The 20,830-nt window shown below is 40.5% G+C and overlaps 1 protein-coding gene and 1 long non-coding RNA gene across 2 annotated transcripts in view; one reads left to right on the forward strand and one right to left on the reverse strand.

Annotated features, from left to right (window-relative positions):
* The window catches only part of LOC137198964 (uncharacterized), a 131,286-nt gene extending 129,373 nt beyond the window's left edge, over positions 1–1,913 (forward strand). The window contains exon 2 of the long non-coding RNA XR_010931715.1: positions 1,740–1,913. This is a non-coding gene — a long non-coding RNA (uncharacterized lncRNA). The remainder of the gene's footprint in view (positions 1–1,739) is intronic.
* Positions 453–19,344, reverse strand: vps45 (vacuolar protein sorting 45 homolog). Its single transcript, XM_067612915.1, has 15 exons — positions 18,932–19,344; positions 17,782–17,916; positions 16,079–16,139; positions 15,170–15,249; positions 14,021–14,089; positions 13,584–13,721; positions 12,850–12,960; positions 10,907–11,041; positions 10,127–10,240; positions 9,887–10,054; positions 6,919–7,077; positions 5,852–5,959; positions 3,982–4,103; positions 3,433–3,564; positions 453–3,075 (listed from the first exon to the last, which is right to left on the reverse strand). Exons 1-15 carry the CDS (start codon positions 19,022–19,024, stop codon positions 2,994–2,996), a joined length of 1,707 nt encoding a protein of 568 aa, XP_067469016.1. The 5' UTR covers positions 19,025–19,344; the 3' UTR covers positions 453–2,993.
* Positions 19,345–20,830: the final 1,486 nt, after the last annotated feature.

Consider the following 20,830-nt stretch of genomic DNA (forward strand, 5'->3'; position numbering starts at 1 on the left):
ACAGTACTTGAGTAAATATACTTAAGTACAGTTACTTTCCACCACTTGTCCTGTGTTTCCTTTGAGACAAAATCAGAAACCACGAGGGGAGGAGAAGGAGAAATTTATAGTAGTTTTACATTAAATTCCATTAAATATTGTTCCATCATCTGCTTACATAGCTGGAGGCCTAATTTCCATACAGCAAAATAAATCTTTACATAAAACAATAATGTTTGGTTCTATCAGACGGTCACACTGAGCCTGATTGCATCCTGCTACACACGAGCCACAGAGTCTGAACAACAACCCACATCAGCTTTCCTGCTAAAGTCTCCTTATTATCCAACTTACATCAACACTTCTCTCGCTCTGATGAAATGACTCATGACAGCAGTTTTGATTTAAAGTGCTGATTAACCTGAAAGAACAAATAGTAAATAAAAACAAAAAAAATCACGTCACGCAGTCTGTTGTATTGATCATTTAATGTTGTTTAACTTAAAACATTCACAGTTAGTCACTTTGAAATAAAACTGCACAAAGACTTTTAAAGGGCCATTCTACCTAAATCCAAAAACATTATCTTTGTTTTAGAGGTATCACTTGGTCAAAAACTAAACTTGTAAGCAGGTATTTCAGGGTCCAAACACCCGATGAACTTTACTGAAGGTGCACAGATCCGGGTGACCAGGACACTACCAGAATTTGTCTCTGAAATAAGAGGTTTTGAATCTTTTCTTTGTCATATATCTCTCTGGATCGAAGATTTTTGTGTTTTAACTACAAAACTACAAATGTGAAGATATCACCTTGGACTCTGGGAAACTGTGACGGGCATTTTTTCACAAATTTAAGACGTTTCATAGACTAAAAGTGAATCGATCAATTGAAAAAATAATCGACAATGAAAATAATTGTTAGTTGCAGCCTTATTGGTAAGAAAGTGTTTCTTCAAAAATGATACTGTGCAATCAAATATCAGTCATGCAGCTTCAAACAGAATACAGCATTAAATATCTGTAACTGATTTTTGACGATCAGGTTTCAGGTTTCAAGAATATTCTGAAAGATTTTGTCTCTTGAAATTTAGTTGGGAAACCAGAAGAAGTGGTTTTACAGTCAAGTTTCATCCAAATTTAGCTCAAATTTTAACTGAATTTCAGGAAAATGGTCCAAAACAAACTGTAGTGAATATTAGGAGATAAACAGCTGGTGGCGCTGATTCTTCAGTCAGTGTCATTAAACTATTGCAGAGGAAGAGACACAACAAGATGACCTCGTTAGAAGAGCATCAGTCAAAGCTCAAACAATGGAAAACCATGAATGTATTATAAGAGCTGGATACATGGATGTATAAGCAGCAACCTCCGGGGCTGTAAAATGAAGCCAAAAACTGCAGCTCCTTGAACGACCACTTGAGGCTCCAAAAGCGAGTCAATCCCCATAGACCCCCATGTTAAAATGTCCAACTTTACAGCAGAAATAAACATGTTTACAGCCTGGTACAAACAACGGTTTTGGTCTCTGTAGCTAATTTCCTCTTTCAGGACAACTGTACGGGGGGGGGGGATTTTTTTATAACTCGCCCGTTTAAATTTTATTAAGCTGTAAAGTTATGCATAATGAAGGACATGGCTGCTTTGAGTGACAGGTCCGCCAGCCGCTAGGTGGCTTGTTTCAGCCATTCGGCCCGCCTCTTTGCCCGTTTCTGATTGGCTGGGAGTTAGGCAGCGACGGCCGAAGCGGCTCACTTTGAGCTTCAAAACCGCTCTTCAGAAATGAAGGAGTGACGTCACGGTAACTACGTCCATATTTTTATACAGTCTATGGTGTATATACAGCACCACGATGCTCGGCATTGCAGCCAGTTTTTCCCAGTGGTCACTCGTGGTATTGCAGCAAAAATCCCCCCAAAAAGCATAAACCATCATTATAAAACTGTTGACAGGACAAGAATGATTCTTTCTATTATGAATTTTTGATCCATGGAGGTTTTATATTTGTTTCCTTGAGCCGGGAAAAGCCATTTAAAAATCTGTGACGTCATCGCAATGTAAAGTCTATGGGCCGAGTGGGAACTTGTGGGCGGGGCCAGCGGTGGAAACATCACTGCGTATATTCAGTGGGCCGCAAAACGTGGAAGCAAACCCGGAAGATAGAAAATTTGTTGGTGAATGTGCCAGCCAAGCAATTCTTAACAGACTGAATAGGCGCCATTTTCAGTATCCAGCTCTTACAATACATCCACATGGAAAACATGATGGAAATATGACGTTTCTGTTAGTTTCATGTATTGATGTGAGGAAGGTTACAGTCTCCTCATCATCGCTCCACACAGATCTGATGTTTTCAGCTCTTCACTGACCTTTTAGTCACATGATTAATTTATTCACTCAGTCTGTTTATATTTGATTTTTATCCACACAGCTGCTGTTTACACGTTATTTAGACTTTCATTTGAATTTCCAGTGTTTTTAATGCACAAAATAAAATTGTAAATAAAACGAGGCGGATGAAAACACACTTATCAACATGAGAGAACTATAATTTTAGGTGAAATTTCCTTCTGAAGAGAAAAACAAAGACACATTTGTGTATTTGACATGGACAGAAAATATATTCATACACGATTATAAGATCTACAGTCTGGTTTAGTTTCAGTGTCCCCAAATTCTCTCTTAACGTTCAAACAGAAATCCATCACATTTCTCAGACATAAACATGAAACGTCAGCCTTAAATAAAAGAAGAGAATCACACTTCCAACGACCCCAAAGCAGTCTGACTTGGATTTTTTTGTCTCTTTTGAGCTTGGCTAACAGTTTCCACCTGCTTCCAGTCTTTATGCTAAGCTAGGCTAATCAGGTCCTGGAGCTGTCTCTGGAAATGAAACACGTGACTCTGGAAATGACGGAGAACAAGAGGATTTAAACAAACATTGGACACAAAACGGCGGCAGAGACAGAGAGAGAGAGGGAATGATGCTGTTCAGGAGTGTTTCTGTGTTTGTGCTCAGCGCCTGCTGCTATGGCGACCGCCTCCTTGCGCTCTGTCGCTGACGTGACCCGTCGTTGACATCACTTCCTCCAGGAAACTGAGAGTAAGAGAAAGACAGAGAGACGTAATTCAGACAGTGGAAGCTTCGTATCATCTTCAGGTAAACTGTTAAATACATATTTGCACATAAAGAAGTGACTTTGTCCTCCATCACTTCCATTGTAAGGTCATTATGAAGGGATCTTCTAATGGTCAGTATGAACAGGAGGAATGATTACAGCAAGAAAAACAGGTTTCACTGTTCGTTTAGGCTGCTGACTGTTGATTTAAGATGGACTTGAAACACAACTCGTCCTTTAAAGGTTGGAATAAGATATTTAGTTATGATGGTTTAGGTTATAGTAAGGGGGGCTAGGTGTGTGTGTGTGTGTGTGTGTGTGTGTGTGTGTGTGACCTCTTGGTGTTGTGGATGTTACTTCCTCCCAGCACGATGCGGACTCCAGGTGTGCTGCGGTTCAGGTTGTAGACAGTCAGAGCTTCTTCATATGTGGCTCCACCGATCATAAACACGATGATGTCCTGGGGTCTGAACACACACACACGCACACACGCACACACACACACACGCACACACACACACACACACACACATACACAAACACCAGGGTTAGGGTCTGTCAGACATTTGGAAATAAATAAATAAATGTAGCAAACAAAAAAGTGTAAAACAAACCAAAATATCTTTCATATTTCAGCTCAGGTGTGTGTGTGTGTGTATGTGTGTCTCCGGTGTGTGTGTCTCTCAGGTGTGTGTGTGTGTGTGTGTGTGTGTGTATGTGTGTCTCCGGTGTGTGTGTTTCTCAGGTGTGTGTGTGTGTCTCTCAGGTGTGTGTGTGTGTGTGTGTCTCAGGTGTGTGTCTCTCAGGTGTGTGTGTGTGTGTGTCTCTCTCTCAGGTGTGTGTGTGTGTGTGTGTATGTGTGTGTGTGTGTGTGTGTGTGTTACCTGTCTCGGAGGCTGCTGGCTCCCAGGTATGGAAACTGACTGTCCTTCAGTCGACCTTTGATCAGCTGATCCAGAGTGTCATGTATCAGAGGCTGATGCTGAGTGTACACGTTCTCCACACCCTGCACGCACACACACACACACACACACGCACACACAAGCACACACGCACACACGCACACACACACACACACAATTATTAATTATTTCTGGTTGTTATTGGAACTGTTGTAATTTTGTTCACATTTAGTCAAACAGTCTCCATTAAAAGTCCTGTGAATCAGCTGTTAGCAGCTTCCTGTCTGCAGCGTCACATGATGTTCAGACAACTATCACTGATTTAAAATGTTCTGCAGCCTCTTTGTTCTCTGGTTTCTAAGTGGATTCATGGAGGTTTACTGGTGATGACATCAGAGATAATGATCCTCAGGAAGTGTGAATCATATCAACATGTTTCATGTCTGTGTGTTCAGATCCGACTCAGTTGTGACTCTGAGGAGGATTTTTGGTTCTTCTTCACCTCACAGTATCTCTGCCTCTCCAGCTCTCAGCTTAATGTCCATGTCTGTCTGTTACATACCTGTTCCTCTTTTCCTGAAAGCATCTTAATGCTGAGATGATCATAAAATCCAGCTTACAAACCTTCTTAAACTTAAGAGCTGTTTCCAAAAAGCATCGTAAGTGAAGACTCTTAGGAATGACGGTAGATGAACAAACACTCGTAGGAGGTTCAGAGCATCTTAATAAGCTGCAGGATGAACCAATTGAACTTCATTGAAGTTTTCATTGTTTCTGTACATTTTTAAGTTTTCAAAAACACTGATGTTCTTTGTTAAGTGATGTTTGATGTTGATGTTTAAATTAGAAAGTAAAACTAAACCAAAATACGTATGAATGTATTTAACAACTGATTTGTCAGTCTGGGTCAACATTGTCCTCCTCTCCCTCTTCTTCATCACATATCCATCTCTTCTGGCTGAAGTGACACTTCCCTAGTGGTTTATTTAGTCAATGAGCCTGTACCAGGACTTCCTGATGTTGTTCAGGCCAAAGCGACACGTGAACCTTAAAGGTTAGTTGGTCATCAGTCATGACACCCAAGCATCAGGCAGACTTTGTGGGCTGATTCAAGCTGGATGCTGATGTTCTGTTGTATAGAGGGACTGGCTGGGATGACAAGGAGTTCGGTCTTAGAGAGGTTAAGATGAAGGTGGCGTTCTTTCATCCATGCTGATATATCGGCAGGACATGACGAGATCCGAGCCGAGACCGTGAGGTCGTCCGGCAGTCGTGACAGGAAGAGCGGAGTATCGTCAGCATAGCGACGATTTCTATTCATGCTACATACAGACAGTCTAATACGGAGATGATGACAGAATGAAACTTAAAGCAAACTCAGCTGATTCATTTAGTTTGAATCTTCCTCCAGCAGATGAATCAACAGACTGCAGACTGTTTACTGCACACGAAGCTTCGTTTTCATACTGAACAAATATTAAATATTTATCTGTGTTGTTTACAACATTTACACTTTGTCATGTATTTTCATTACATAGCACAGCTTACAGAAATATATAAATATGTAAAGGTGCGAAGTTACTTCAAAATGTATTCATCATCACCTTCGGCGTGTGTAGAAATGCTGTTAGGAAACACTGTAACTTGTAAGATCGATGGTTATCAGGTAACGAGGCCCTGATCCGTTTATTTACTCTGTGACTTAAAGCTTTCAGCTGTTAAAGGTAAAAATGAATAAAAGCTCTTGCAGCGGCTGGTTGTCAGGGTATTCTCAGTGGTTGCTAGGGTGTATGAGGTGGTTGCCATGGCGATTCTGTGTGCTAGGGTGTATTGTGTGTGTGTGTGTGAGCACCTTAAGGCCCTTGAAGAACTGTTTGGTGATGGCGACAGCGTCTGTCGGCGCAATGAGGTCACTTCCTCTGACTCTTTTCCCTCCGTACTCCACCACACACTGAACCATCTGACACACACACACACACACACATTAGATTTCATACACACACATCAGTACTTCTATACTAGTGAGGACCCTCCCTGACAGCCTCAACATGAAAACTAATACAAATTCTAAATAGAGTTGAAAGAAACAAGAGATTAATTGATTTGTTTTTGAACAATACAAAATGTTATTAATCTGATAATCAATTTATTATTCAAGTTATTCCATAAGAAATCTCATCCATCATGTCAGTTTCTCCACAATAATGATTTTCTGTTTTTCTATAACAGAAAACTGAATATATTTGAGTTTTCGATATCTGAAAACATCATTTTCACTGTTTTCTGACATTTCATAGACCAACCTAGGGGTCGGGCCCCTCCAAAGGGTCAGCAGACAAATCTGAGGGGTCGTGAGATGATTAATGGGAGAGGAAAGAAGAAAAAACAAAGTTCTGATACACAAATCTGTTTTCAGTTTTTGGACTTTTTCTCTAATCTTTGATTTTTGCTGAAATATTGGATCATTTGAACATTTATTGACTGTCTGGTCGAGATGTTTAAAGCTTAACTGTCACATTATTTGACAGTGAAGATAACTGGATCCAGTTCTGCTTTCATCACTGGTTTGGTTTCTACCAGGTGAAGCTGCTCCACCTGCTGGCAGCCTGATGTCACTGCAGACAGATGTGCTGGCAGCTGTTGTCTCTGATACTGATGTTTGTCAGATTGTTATGTTTGTTTTATTCTTCACATCAACCTGCAGACATAAATGAGTCTGTTAATGTTAAAGTTCTGCTCCTCATGAAAACAGAAAGATTTGATGAAAAGACGTCAAGACTGGATGTTAAAGTGAAGCAGCTCCTGACTGCAAACCACCAAAACCCTCCTGCATGTTTCAGTTAAGATCTAAAATGAATCAAATCAAACACCAGCCTTCACTGGCCAATCAGAGGCCAGTGTGACTGATGACATCATTACCCTGCGGTGGCGTTCGGACACTCCTCTTCGGCTCAGCTCGTCCATCAGAGCGGGCAGGATGCTGCTGCTGTGGCGTTCGTATCTCAGAGCGTAGAGCATCACGAGCCGCACGGCGTCCAACTCCGTCAGCCGAGGATTCTGCAGCAGACGACGCACGCTCTGAAAGACACGGGACGACATGTTTACAACATGTTTACAACACAGGACGACATGTTTACAACACGGGACGACATGTTTACAACATGTTTACAACACGGGACAACATGTTTACAACACGGGACGACATGTTTACAACATGTTTACAACACAGGACGACATGTTTACAACATGTTTACAACACGGGACGACATGTTTACAACACGGGACGACATGTTTACAACATGTTTACAACACAGGACGACATGTTTACAACATGTTTACAACATGTTTACAACATGTTTACAACACGGGACAACATGTTTACAACACAGGACGACATGTTTACAACATGGGACGACATGTTTACAACATGTTTACAACACGGGAAAACATGTTTACAACATGTTTACAACACGGGACAACATGTTTACAACACAGGACGACATGTTTACAACATGGGACGACATGTTTACAACACGGGACGACATGTTTACAACACGGGACGACATGTTAACAACATGTTTACAACACGGGACAACATGTTTACAACACGGGACAACATGTTTACAACACGGGACGACATGTTTACAACATGTTTACAACATGGGACGACATGTTTACAACACGGGACGACATGTTTACAACATGTTTACAACACGGGACGACATGTTTACAACATGTTTACAACACGAGACAACATGTTTACAACACGGGACGACATGTTTACAACATGTTTACAACACGGGACGACATGTTTACAACACGGGACGACATGTTAACAACATGTTTACAACACGGGACAACATGTTTACAACACGGGACGACATGTTTACAACATGTTTACAACATGGGACGACATGTTTACAACACGGGACGACATGTTTACAACATGTTTACAACACGGGACGACATGTTTACAACATGTTTACAACACGAGACAACATGTTTACAACACGGGACGACATGTTTACAACATGTTTACAACACGGGACGACATGTTTACAACATGTTTACAACACGGGACAACATGTTTACAACACGGGACAACATGTTAACAACATGTTTACAACACGGGACAACATGTTTACAACACGGGACAACATGTTTACAACATGTTTACAACACGAGACAACATGTTTACAACACGGGACGACATGTTTACAACATGTTTACAACACGGGACAACATGTTTACAACACAGGACAACATGTTTACAACATGGGACGACATGTTTACAACATGGGACGACATGTTTACAACACGGGACAACATGTTAACAACATGTTTACAACACGGGACAACATGTTTACAACATGTTTACAACACGGGACAACATGTTTACAACACAGGACGACATGTTTACAACATGTTTACAACACGGGACAACATGTTTACAACATGGGACAACATGCTTACAACATGGGCAACATGTTTACAACACAGGACGACATGTTTACAACATGTTTACAACATGGGACAACATGTTTACAACACGGGACGACATGTTTAAAACACTGGACGACATGTTTACAACACGGGACGGCATGTTTACAACACGGGACAACATGTTTAAAACACGGGAAGACATGTTTACAACATGTTTACAACGTGGGACGACATGTTCGCAACATGTTTACAACACAGGACGACATGTTTACAACACAGGACGACATGTTTACAACACAGGATGACATGTTTACAACACAGGACGACATGTTTACAACATGTTTACAACACGGGACAACATGTTTACAACACAGGACGACATGTTTACAACATGTTTACAACATGGGACAACATGTTTACAACACGGGACGACATGTTTAAAACACTGGACGACATGTTTACAACACGGGATGGCATGTTTACAACACGGGACAACATGTTTAAAACACGGGAAGACATGTTTACAACATGTTTACAACGTGGGACGACATGTTCACAACATGTTTACAACACAGGACGACATGTTTACAACATGTTTACAACACGGGACAACATGTTTAAAACGCGGGACAACACGTTTACAACATGTTTACAACATGTTTATACGTCACTCAGACACAGCGAGAGCAGCAACCATAAAGCTGATGGTTGATAAAAACTCTGAACTCAAACTTTTTCTGAAAGTTTTTTCCCTGCTGATGTTTTTTCCGCCACATCCTGATGATCGAGGGTGTAATTCCAACGGAGACGGAGGACATTTCTCCCTCATGTTTGATTTTCTTAGTAATGTCTCTAAACATCTCCCTTACTGTCCTACCACCATAATTCAGATTCTTCATTGATAAAATGTTGACACACTCATCTGATTCTCCTTCAGTTATTATCATGCACTCAGAGCAATAAGCTAAACGGGTTTCTCCTCTCAGGTTACTAACAGGCTGCCATCTTATTGGTGAAGGTTGTTGGGGCTGAAACAATACCTGCAGATGCTACTCAGGGTTGATAAAAAAGGTTCTGCCAACTTCCTTTTCCTAGATACTGAAGATGCAGGTTCATAACTGAGTGAGACTCCTGATCCTCTGGAGAGAAGACGTCTCACTCTGTTGGAGTTGTTGGAACTACAGAAACACTCTGGTTGTACAGCTGTGTTACAGAGTGGAGCTTCTTCTCTAACAGATGATCTTTGGTCGAGTGCAGACACACAAACCGACAACAGATGAGTTTCATTTTGTCATTAAGTTTCTCAGAGAGTGAAGGTTCATCAGTGATACTAGCTGCCGCCCAACATGGCGAAGCTCAAAGCAGATAAACAGGAGAAGCTTCTCTACTCTGATTTCTGATGTTGACTCTCTGCTGTAAAGGAGACCAGATCAACCAGTGTTACCTGCTGAGCGTTGGAGTGGTCGTTCTGACAGGCCAGCTCCTGCTCCGCCTCCGACAGCTCCATCAGCTGACGCTCCGACACCAGCCGGGACAGCTCCCCGACCACCGTCACATGTTTGGACACGGTGCCCGACATCTTCTTAAACTGAGGGTAGTTATCCACAAACGCCTGCAGGAGGAAACACACATGAAACACACAGACCAACACTGACTGAACACTGACCGTCAGTCCGTCAGTCACCTTCATGTCTGTGATGGACTCCAGCTTCTGTTGTCCTTTAGGCTTCTTCTTCTGGAAATCCTCCATCAGGTTCTTAATGTTGGTGCCGATCTCCCCGAAGTTCAAGTACAGGTTCTAACACACACAAACACACACAACTTTTCATTTAAACTTTGTGTTTTGTGATGTTACTCAGGGTTTTGCGTTTATGAAGTGTCTCAAAGCAGAAATCATTCCTAACTGGCTCAGAGTGACGTAATTTTGGTCATACTTTAAGTTTGAGGAGTAAAGGGAGTCAGAACAATCTGCTGATATGAAGCAAACGGACAGTTTCTACAGTAATAAATTAACTTTGATGTAAGAATCAGTCAAGTTGTAGAAAAACAAGCTGCACTCATGCAAATTGTGGGTTTATATATAATTTATGTAATTAATATGGAGCTGAAACTATCTACCACTACCGATACAATTAATATTTCAACTATTTAGAAAATTGATTTATTGATTGAGTCATTTTTTAAGCAAAAACATCAAACATTTTCTGGTTCCAGCTTCTCAAATGTGACGATGTAATGAATTTCTGTGTCATACGAGACCATAAACTGTATATTTTTGGGTTTTTCTAGAAATAAATAACAACTTTGTTGATGTTTTTTCACCTTCAAACAACAAACTGTTTGAAACTCGACTTTAAAAAACTGTAAACTGAAAGTTGGACCTGGTTGATCCAGACGTGTGTCTGAAGATCAAACTGCATCTTTTATATTTTCGCTGTTTTACATTTTGTGTCTTCGAACTCACGTTGGCGTAAAACTCGTCGTTCTCGGCAGACAGCACCACCTCCCGCAGGTCTTTGTTGATCCCTGGAACTCTGGAGAGGTCGATCCGGTTGTTGTTGAGACCCAGCAGCTCGTGGACCATCGCCTGGTACGTCCACTACAGGAGAAGAAGAAGAAGCAGAAGAAGAAGAAGAAGAAGAAGAAGAAGAAGAAGAAGAAGAGCAGAGATCAGAGGAGGCCTTTCTCAGTCTGTTCTTGTGTTTTTGTGAAATGTCATCAATCACAGTTCAACTAATGTTCCAATTTCCACATTCAGCCAAGTTCAGTCCAAATGAGTTGAAGAGTTCTTGCTCTGTCTGTTGTATCAACGTGTTTATTTGTCTCCTGTGGACTTGTGACAGCGAAGTATCCCAGAATGCATTTTGCACCAACCAGCGGCGATGGCAGAGATTTTGAGGCTAAAAGCTGTTGTAACTTTCAATTAAGGACTGTTAATATGTAACATGTAGATTCCCAACATATGGTCAGTTTATCCCAATAACTCCAGTCTGTAAAGCTGCTGGGATGTTCTGGGAGATGTTTGGGAGCCGCTGGCCTGGTGAGACCAGCTGCTAGCGGCCCGACTCCTGAGTTGATCGGCTGGTCAACATGTGGTCATCCCAGGAGAACATGATCCATGAACTGATCTGCAGCCGATTCACCGCTGGCTCTAACGTCTCTGCAGCATTTTGATATATGATTTAATTCCTTCTGGAAGATAAATGTTGGTCTCACAGACGAAATCGGTTAGTTTGTAACCCTAACCCTCTGACCCTACCCCACCCTTACCCTCTAACCCTATCCCACCCTAACCCTCTAACCCTACCCCTCCTACCCTACCCCAACCCTAACCTTCTAACCCTCTAACACTACCCTTACCCTAACCCTACCCTAACCTAACCCAAACCCTCTAACCCTACCCCAACCCTAACCCTCTAACCCTACCCTTACCCTAACCCTCTAACCCTAACCCTCTAACCCTAACCCCACCCTAACCCTACCCTAACCCTCTAACCCTACCCTACCCCGAACCCTCTAACCCTACCCTTACCCTAACCCTACCCTAACCCCACCCTAACCCTACCCTAACCCTCTAACCCTACCCTAACCCAAACCCTCTAACCCTACCCTAACCCAAACCCTCTAACCCTACCCTTACCCTAACCCTACCCTAACCCTCTAACCCTAACCCTCTAACCCTTCCCTTACCCTAACCCTACCCTAACCCCACCCTAACCCTACCCTAACCCTCTAACCCTACCCTAACCCAAACCCTCTAACCCTACCCTAACCCAAACCCTCTAACCCTACCCTTACCCTAACCCTACCCTAACCCCACCCTAACCCTACCCTAACCCTCTAACCCTACCCTAACCCAAACCCTCTAACCATACCCCAACCCTCTAACCCTACCCTAACCCTTTAACCCTACCCTAACCCTCTAACCCTACCCCAACCCTAACCCTCTAACCCTAACCCTTTAACCCTACCCTAACCCAAACCCTCTAACCCTACCCCAACCCTAACCCTCTAACCCTACCCTAACCCGAACCCTAACATTAGTTTGTCTGAATGTAAAGTGAAGCTTTAACATAACTGACTGCATCTTGAACTTGATAAAAGTCTGTTGGTGGAGCTTTCAGTTGAGATGATTTAGGGTTAGTACAGTCAGGTTCAGGCGTGTTGAAGCTGAGCTGCTGTTCCAGTTGGGAATGATGGTACTGCGTCCTCCAGAGTTTATTCTCCTGAGTTGAACTTGTCAAGTCTGAACTTAGTGAACTCCGTAGTGAGAAAGGCCGGCGGTCCAGTATGAGCTCGAATGAAACCTCTGCTACAGTAATAGAACTATAAATCTGTAAATAAACTTCTGAGTGTTTCTGGTCGACACATGATGATGTCATCACGCTGAGCTCTGTGATTGGTCACCTGGTTGAGCAGAGGTGTGATGGCGTCGTCGCTTCGGTCGAGGATGAGGAGCAGAGGAGGAACTTCGGTCTTCCTGAAGTCAAACAGCTCGTACTCTTTAGTGATGATTTGCTGTCGACAGAGAGAGAGAGAGAGATGAGGTCAGAGGTCAGAGGTCGGAGGTGATGCTAGGGTGAAGTCGAAACTCGGCTCTAAAATGTTTATTTTTGTTCATGAGGTCAACTGTGTGTCATTAACGCAGTGACTGTTGTATGTAACAGTGTGTGAATCATTATCAGTTCATTTTATTTTATTCATTTCATCAGTTCACGGTGGCCAAACCAACTTCCTGGTCCGTCACATGATGCACACTAGCTGAATGGTATGGTATGAATGTGATTCGTAATGTAAAAGCCCTTTGAGTGGTTGGAAGACTAGAAAGGCGCTAAACAAGTACAATCCATTTACCATCTACACTAGCATACAAAAAGGGGAAAAGAGCACGCACGTGTACATGTACTAAAAAACACTACAACAGTCATAATTCATGCAGGCTATGGACAGATCAGTGCCCGTCTGAGGGCAACACCAAAAAAATGTCTCACAACAATCAGTATTTCATGTTTTTTCAGGGTATAACTAATCGAAACTCGTGTTTGGTCAAACGTTCGGGACAAAGAGGACGTGACATCTGGTCACCCTGGGTGATGCGTGCAGTGTGGTAATGTTGTTGTGTGTTGTGTTGCCGTGGAAACCTTGACGCTCTCGGCCAGGCGTTTGGACATGTCGGAGGACAGCTGGTAGCGGATCATGGGACATTTCTTTAGAGCGAGCAGGACGGAGGTCAGACCCTGAGTGCAGCGAGACAACATGGAGGGCTCCCAGCTCCGCCCCTGATGATGTCACACACACACACACAATATTTCATTTACAGTGATATAAAACAGAGAAAAGCAGAAAATAAGAGATGCTGGAACAGAATTTTTTGCCTTTTTGCTTGTAAAATGTCCTAAATGACTAATCGATTACGATTATCAATAGTTGGTGATTCATTTTCTGTCAGTTGACTAATCGGTAATCGATTGCAGCTTTAATCCCCAAACGTTTTCAACATTACTACAGATAATTATCACATAAAACAATCTAATAATATTAATATCTTCATCAGAGTCATTAGAGGTTTCTTTCGTACCCTGGCGACTCCCTGCAGGTTGAGGGAGAACAGGTGAGGATTCACAGCGATGAAATCTCCATAAAACTCCTGCAGACACAAACAAACAAACAAACAAACAAACAAACAAACAGATCCAGTTTAACTAAATGTCTTGTTTTATAATCTCCTGGTTCAGTCTGAATTGGAAGCATCATTTTCAACAGACATGAAACTTCTGTAAAATCTTCATTAGATTTAAATATTTTCTGTGGTGAATTAGTTCTGCTGTTCTATTATATTTCTATGTATTTACATTACAGTTACAGTTAATGTGTGTACATTTAAACACAGAATGTTTAATGAATAATATAATGAGTTTTTACTCCTTTGTCAGGAATTCAAACGGATCAGTCGTGGGTCACCTGCTGGTCGTTTTACGAAACTTTTACTGCATCACTGTTTGTGTTTTTCTACTGTTGAGTTTCAGTATTTTAAAGGTCCAGCTGAGGATGGACATTGTGGTACGAGCCTTAGTTCATGTTATATAGATGAACCTTTACAATGTGTAAAGTGTTATATTTTTTCACTTTTCTTTGTCTAAAAATGAACTAATTTCAGGACACTGTGTCTATGAAATACTGATTGTACAAAACTTTTTCCTAAATGTAAAGTGTCCTGAGGACAGATGACAAAACTCCTGATCAGGTGACTGAGCTGCACTCAGGAGTCAAGTTTCATCCAAATGAAGCTCAAATTTTAACTGAAAATCATCGACAGAAAACGTCCTGAATGTTTGTTTCCATCCTGCTGCTGTTGTGAATATCAGCAGATAAACAGTCGGTGCCATTAAACCGTCGCAGAAGAAGAAGAAACAACGAGATGACGTCATTAAACGAGCGACAGTCAAAGCTCAAACGATGGAAAACATGATGGAAATATGACGTTTCTGTTAGTTTCATGTATTGACGTGAGGAAGGTTACAGTCTCCTCATCATCGCTCCACACAGATCTGATGTTTTCAGCTCTTCAGTGACGTTTAAGTCACATGATTCATGACGTCATCATTTATTCACTCAGTCTGTTTACATTTGTTTTTTATCCACACAGCTGCTGTTACACCTCAGACAGGAAACACTGTGTTTTTTTGGATTGAAACACACCTGTTGTCTCAGCGTGTTTGAGACTCACCTGGACTTCAGCCACCACTTCCTGTTCATCAGCCTCAGCCAGAGCTTTGATCTCACTCTTACTGATCACATTACTGAAGTCTGAAACACACACACACGCACACACACACAATATGATCAGACAATTATTCAACATCAAAGGACGGTTCACAATTTTTCAAGTCCATCTTAAACCAACAGTCAGTCTTCAAATGAACATTAAAGCTGTTTTTCTTGCTGTAATCATTCCTCCTGTTCATACTGACCATTAGAAGATCCCTTCATAATGACCTTACAATGGAAGTGATGGAGGACAAAATCCACAGTCCTCCTTCTGTACAAAAAATGTATTTCAAAGTTTATCTGAAGCTAATATGAAGCTTCAGCGTCCAAATGAGTCAAATCAAGTAGATATCTTTCAATTTTACAGTCTTTTTAGTGCCAAAGTTCCTCTTTTTGTTACTATACTTCCACCTGCAGCTCAACAGGGAAACACTGTCCGAGGAAACACAAAGAGGGAATTTGATGCTAAAAAGACTGTAAATGTGTCAGATATCCACTTGATATGACTAACTCAGACTGATGAAGCTGAATAGAAGCTTCACACAGACTTTAAATGACTGTGTGGACACACTGTGGATTTTGGCCTCCATCACTTCCATTGAAAGCACATTTGAAGGATCTTTTAATATCCAGTATGAACAGGAGGAATGATTACAGCGAGGAAAACCTCTTCACTGTTCATATGGACACCTGACTGCTGGTTTAACACACACTGGGAACACTGGGAACCTGTGCTTTAATTACAACATTTAAAGAGTTCATGTGGACGTGTGGAGATCTCTCAGTCTGCTCTTTTATGTTTCTATGATTTGTGTGAAATGACCCTTTGACAGCAGTAAAAATGTGAAGTGTCTGCTGAGAGTCTTACAGATGAAGTAGACGCTGTACTTTGGTCTCCTCAGCTCCTGGATCAGATGTTCCACGTTCTCCTGCACAATACACACACATCTGTTATTAATAACGTCACTATTATAAATGGTATGATTATACTAGAAAATGCAATTTCTGTAGAAATTGGGTGTGATTGCTGAAAGCGGATTCAGATTGCATAACTGGAAGCTGAAGACTATTGAAAAATCTAGCAAGATTAAAATCAGCAGTGGAATTGAACCTACACCCTCATGTTTGTAGGACAGACATGCTATGCACTGAGCTAACATATCACACAGCAATGCCAGGCCAGATTCTGCTATTTAGTCTGTCAATTGCATAAAATTGACATAAAAGCAGTTCAGTTCAGCTCATTAGGCAGATTGACATCAGCTGTGCACTCCTTCATCCTCCGACTCTACTGAGTTCTGCCCTAAGCGGGGCTCGAACTCACAGTCTTTGGATCTAAAGAGAGTTCAGAAGTGACATGAGCTTAAGCCACCAGACTACTCAGACAGGATCTGTAGGATCAAAAAAGATGTATTTAACAAGAATAGCAATCCACATTTTAGGTAATAATGTTAATGTAAACTAAAGAGGAATAGATTTACGGTACATGATAGAGATGTAAAGCAATTTTCTACATGAGAGCAATATTATGAGGAGCACTGCAGTGAGCAGGTATCAAACACATAACCTTGTCATCTAAGGTGAAGCTGATCAGAGAACAGTGTTCTAAACCACTGAGCCAACAGACATTCACAAGGATGAGAGGAAAAGATCTCCATTTTGATGAGGAAAATGTATTTGTCTTAAACCAGAGCTTGAAGCACAGAGGTGTGTACATCATTAGTGAAAGCAAGACTAGTTTAACATGAGAATGAATAATATGTGTAAAAAGTGTCTAAAGGAAGAGAGAATGTGTAAGTTTAAGAAACTGCAGTGAGAGGAGACACACATCCTGCAGACTGTATTGCAGTCAATGAGAACATGACAGCGACTCTCTATCAATTAAGGTTCAGATCTCAAAAACTATAAGTCCTATGTGAAATGTATTTACATTTTGAGAGAGAGGAGGCTTGTGGCAACATACAGAGGCAAGATATGTGCTTGAGGAGTTAAAATTGTGGGAGTGACAGCAGTTTAGAAAAACATTTCTGGCCTAAAATTATCTGTGCTCTCCTCTGTGCCTGATCACATGACACACTGGTGAGACCTGAAAAAGTCTGAAACCCTGACTTTGGGCTTAAATTGCTGAAAAACTACAAAAGATATCACTAAACAACCTGATAACTTTGGACATTCAAAGTTTTGTGAATATTTTGCAGTTTGAATGGCGTCTGTATGATGAGGGACTTCTGAGCAGTTGAGTGTCAAAGTGACCAAGGTTCCAACTCAGTTGGACGGTTCGTCCCATAGACTGCCATTATAAATTTTAATGTTTTAAAAAATTATGTAAAATCACTGAAACATGTTACATTTCAGAAAAATACAAGCACACATCTGCTGAATGAGTTGCACAGATTGACAGTTGAATGGTTTTTATAACACAAAGTATGCAGCAGCTGAAACGCGGCAAAAAAAAGAAGAAGACGGAATAAGAATAAAGAGTGAGAAGAACAATGTGTGATTGCTGGAAACAATCACACAAGTATTATTATTATATATTATTATATAGAGACAGACAGACAGGTAGTGTACCTTGGTGGGTCTGAGGAAGCAGATGGCCTTCAGGTGTTTCATGCTGTCTCTGTTCTGAGAGTCGATGCGTTCAAACAGGTAAACCTCCCTCTGCAGGATCTCTGACTGAGTGTACACCACACTGACTATACTGGTCTGCACACACACGCACACACACACACACACGCACGCACGCACACACACACACACACGCACGCACACACACACACGCACAGATCAGTTATTTGTTCCATAAAATGTCAGAAAATGAAAAATGTGGATCAGTGTTTCCCAGTTACAGACAGTCTGACTGTAAGTATGTAAACACTCAGTAACAGACAGTCTGACTGTAAGTATGTAAACACTCAGTAACAGACAGTCTGACTGTAAGTATGTAAACACACAGTTACAGACAGACTGACTGTAAGTATATAAACACACAGTTACAGACAGACTGACTGTAAGTATATAAACACACAGTAACAGACAGTCTGACTGTAAGTATGTAAACACACAGTTACAGACAGTCTGACTGTAAGTATATAAATACACAGTTACAGACAGACTGACTGTAAGTATATAAATACACAGTAACAGACAGTCTGACTGTAAGTATGTAAACACACAGTTACAGACAGTCTGACTGTAAGTATATAAATACACAGTTACAGACAGACTGACTGTAAGTATATAAACACACAGTAACAGACAGTCTGACTGTAAGTATGTAAACACACAGTAACAGACAGTCTGACTGTAAGTATGTAAACACTCAGTAACAGACAGTCTGACTGTAAGTATATAAATACACAGTTACAGACAGACTGACTGTAAGTATATAAACACACAGTAACAGACAGTCTGACTGTAAGTATGTAAACACACAGTTACAGACAGACTGACTGTAAGTATATAAACACTCAGTCACAGTTACAGACAGACTGACTGTAAGTATATAAACACACAGTTACAGACAGACTGACTGTAAGTATATAAACACACAGTAACAGACAGTCTGACTGTAAGTATGTAACCACACAGTTACAGACAGACTGACTGTAAGTATGTAAACACTCAGTCACAGTTACAGACAGACTGACTGTTAATATGTGAGCAGTAACAGTTACAGTAACAGTATCAGTGACAGTAACGTTGTGCTCCGGCCTCTCACCGTCTCTCGGTCCATCAGCAGCACCTTCATGCCGGGCCCGCTGCTCTCGATCATCTTGGAGATGTACTGCTTCACCGCCAGCGTCACGTTCATGGTGGCGACGACAACAAAACAACAACAACAACAACACGGACGAGAAAGACATAGCCCGGAGACACCGTTAACGGCTGAGAAACGTGTCCGAGCCCGTCTTCTTCTTCTTCTTCTGTTAGATTTGGAGGAAAACTGCGAGCAAATATCAGCTGAGCCTCCAGCTGCTGTGATAACAACACTACTGCTCGATTCTTTCCGGGTGTGACGTAGTTACGTCGCACGCACAGTGCTGCGTCATTGCGTAGCCAAATGCAGTTTTATTTTAGATTTATACGTTCCAAATTTACGTTGTATTATATATTTTAATTTAATTTATTTATTTGAATAGTTTTATTGCATAATTTTTTTGTTTGTTTGTTATTGGTTTTTGGTTGATTTGCCTTATAATTTGTGAATGTTTTGTTAAATAAAGCATTTAAAAACAAATATATACGTTCCAAAATATTTTTGGATCAATATGCAAAACTTTCTATCGGGAAAAACTAGTCAAAAGGTCGTTCTCCATGGTAGTGATATTTTAATTTACTGTGAATAGAATCTTAGCTTTTTAATCCAACTATTTATCATTTTTGGCAGATTCCATAATTACTTTATGTTTTTTTGATTACTTTTGTTTTTTTTTTACTTCTTGTATGTTCTTTGCTTTGTATACATGTTCTTATGTCTGCCCCCTGTGGCATTTTATATTGCATTGTTAAAAACTTGAGTATTATCAATACAGTTATGGGAAGAAAAAAATGTATAAGCAAATGTATTATCTCAGTACTTTATTATTTTACAGTATGTTTAGCGGTGTTTTCAGAGCGCAGTTTTGTACTTCTGCTACATTCATCTGATAATTACTTTGCAGATTAAGATTTACACATGAAATATTTGCTCTTTTTCTTAAATATAATGATAAAACTTCCCAAAAGTAGGAATTAAATCTGCTCCACCTCTACCAGTTGCAATATTGAGATCAGTTTATACCGATATGCATTAACATAAATAATATTCTACTGATATGTTGCTGATAAGTGCTGCAGACTATTTTTAACCTTTGATACTTAATATTTAGCTGCTAGTTAAACATGTATAATTTTTTTTAATCTATATCTTTGTTAAAAAATTTCAATACAGGACTTTTACTTGTATTAATAAAAGTATTGTTACATTGTGATAAATACAGGCAGTGGTGGAAAGAAACAAAGTACATATTCATGTATTGTACAATTTTGGGTTACTTGTACTTTACTTGAGTATTTCCATGTGATGCTACTTTCTACATTTCAGAGGGAAATATTGTACTTTCTACTCCACTACATTTATTTGACAGCTTTAGTTACTTTTCAGATGAAGATTTGACACAATGGATAATATAACAAGCTTTTAAAATACAACACATTGTTAAAGATGAAACCAGTGGTTTCCAACCTTTTTGGCTTTTGACGTCTTACAAAAAGCAGTGTGTAGTCGGGGTCACATTTCACATGTCTATGAGTTGTTAACAGCTCCACCAAATAGTGATTTTTCCCTCTAAACTTCTCACATGCTTTCATTTCAATAAATGTTCAAATGATCCAATATTTCAGCAAAAATCAAAGATTAGAGAAAAAGTCCAAAAACTGAAAACAGATTTGTGTATCAGAACTTTGTTTTTTGCTGCTTACACACTGATGCTTCACTATTAATAATCTAATGATGTCATATATAATAATATATCAGTCAGAGGGACCAAACCACTACTTTTACTGCAATACTTTAACTACATCAAGCTCATAATACTTATGTAATTTTACTGCAATACTTTAACTACATCAAGCTCAT

The sequence above is a fragment of the Thunnus thynnus genome, chromosome 15 (genome assembly GCF_963924715.1).
Source record: "Thunnus thynnus chromosome 15, fThuThy2.1, whole genome shotgun sequence".
Classification (NCBI taxonomy): domain Eukaryota; kingdom Metazoa; phylum Chordata; class Actinopteri; order Scombriformes; family Scombridae; genus Thunnus; species Thunnus thynnus.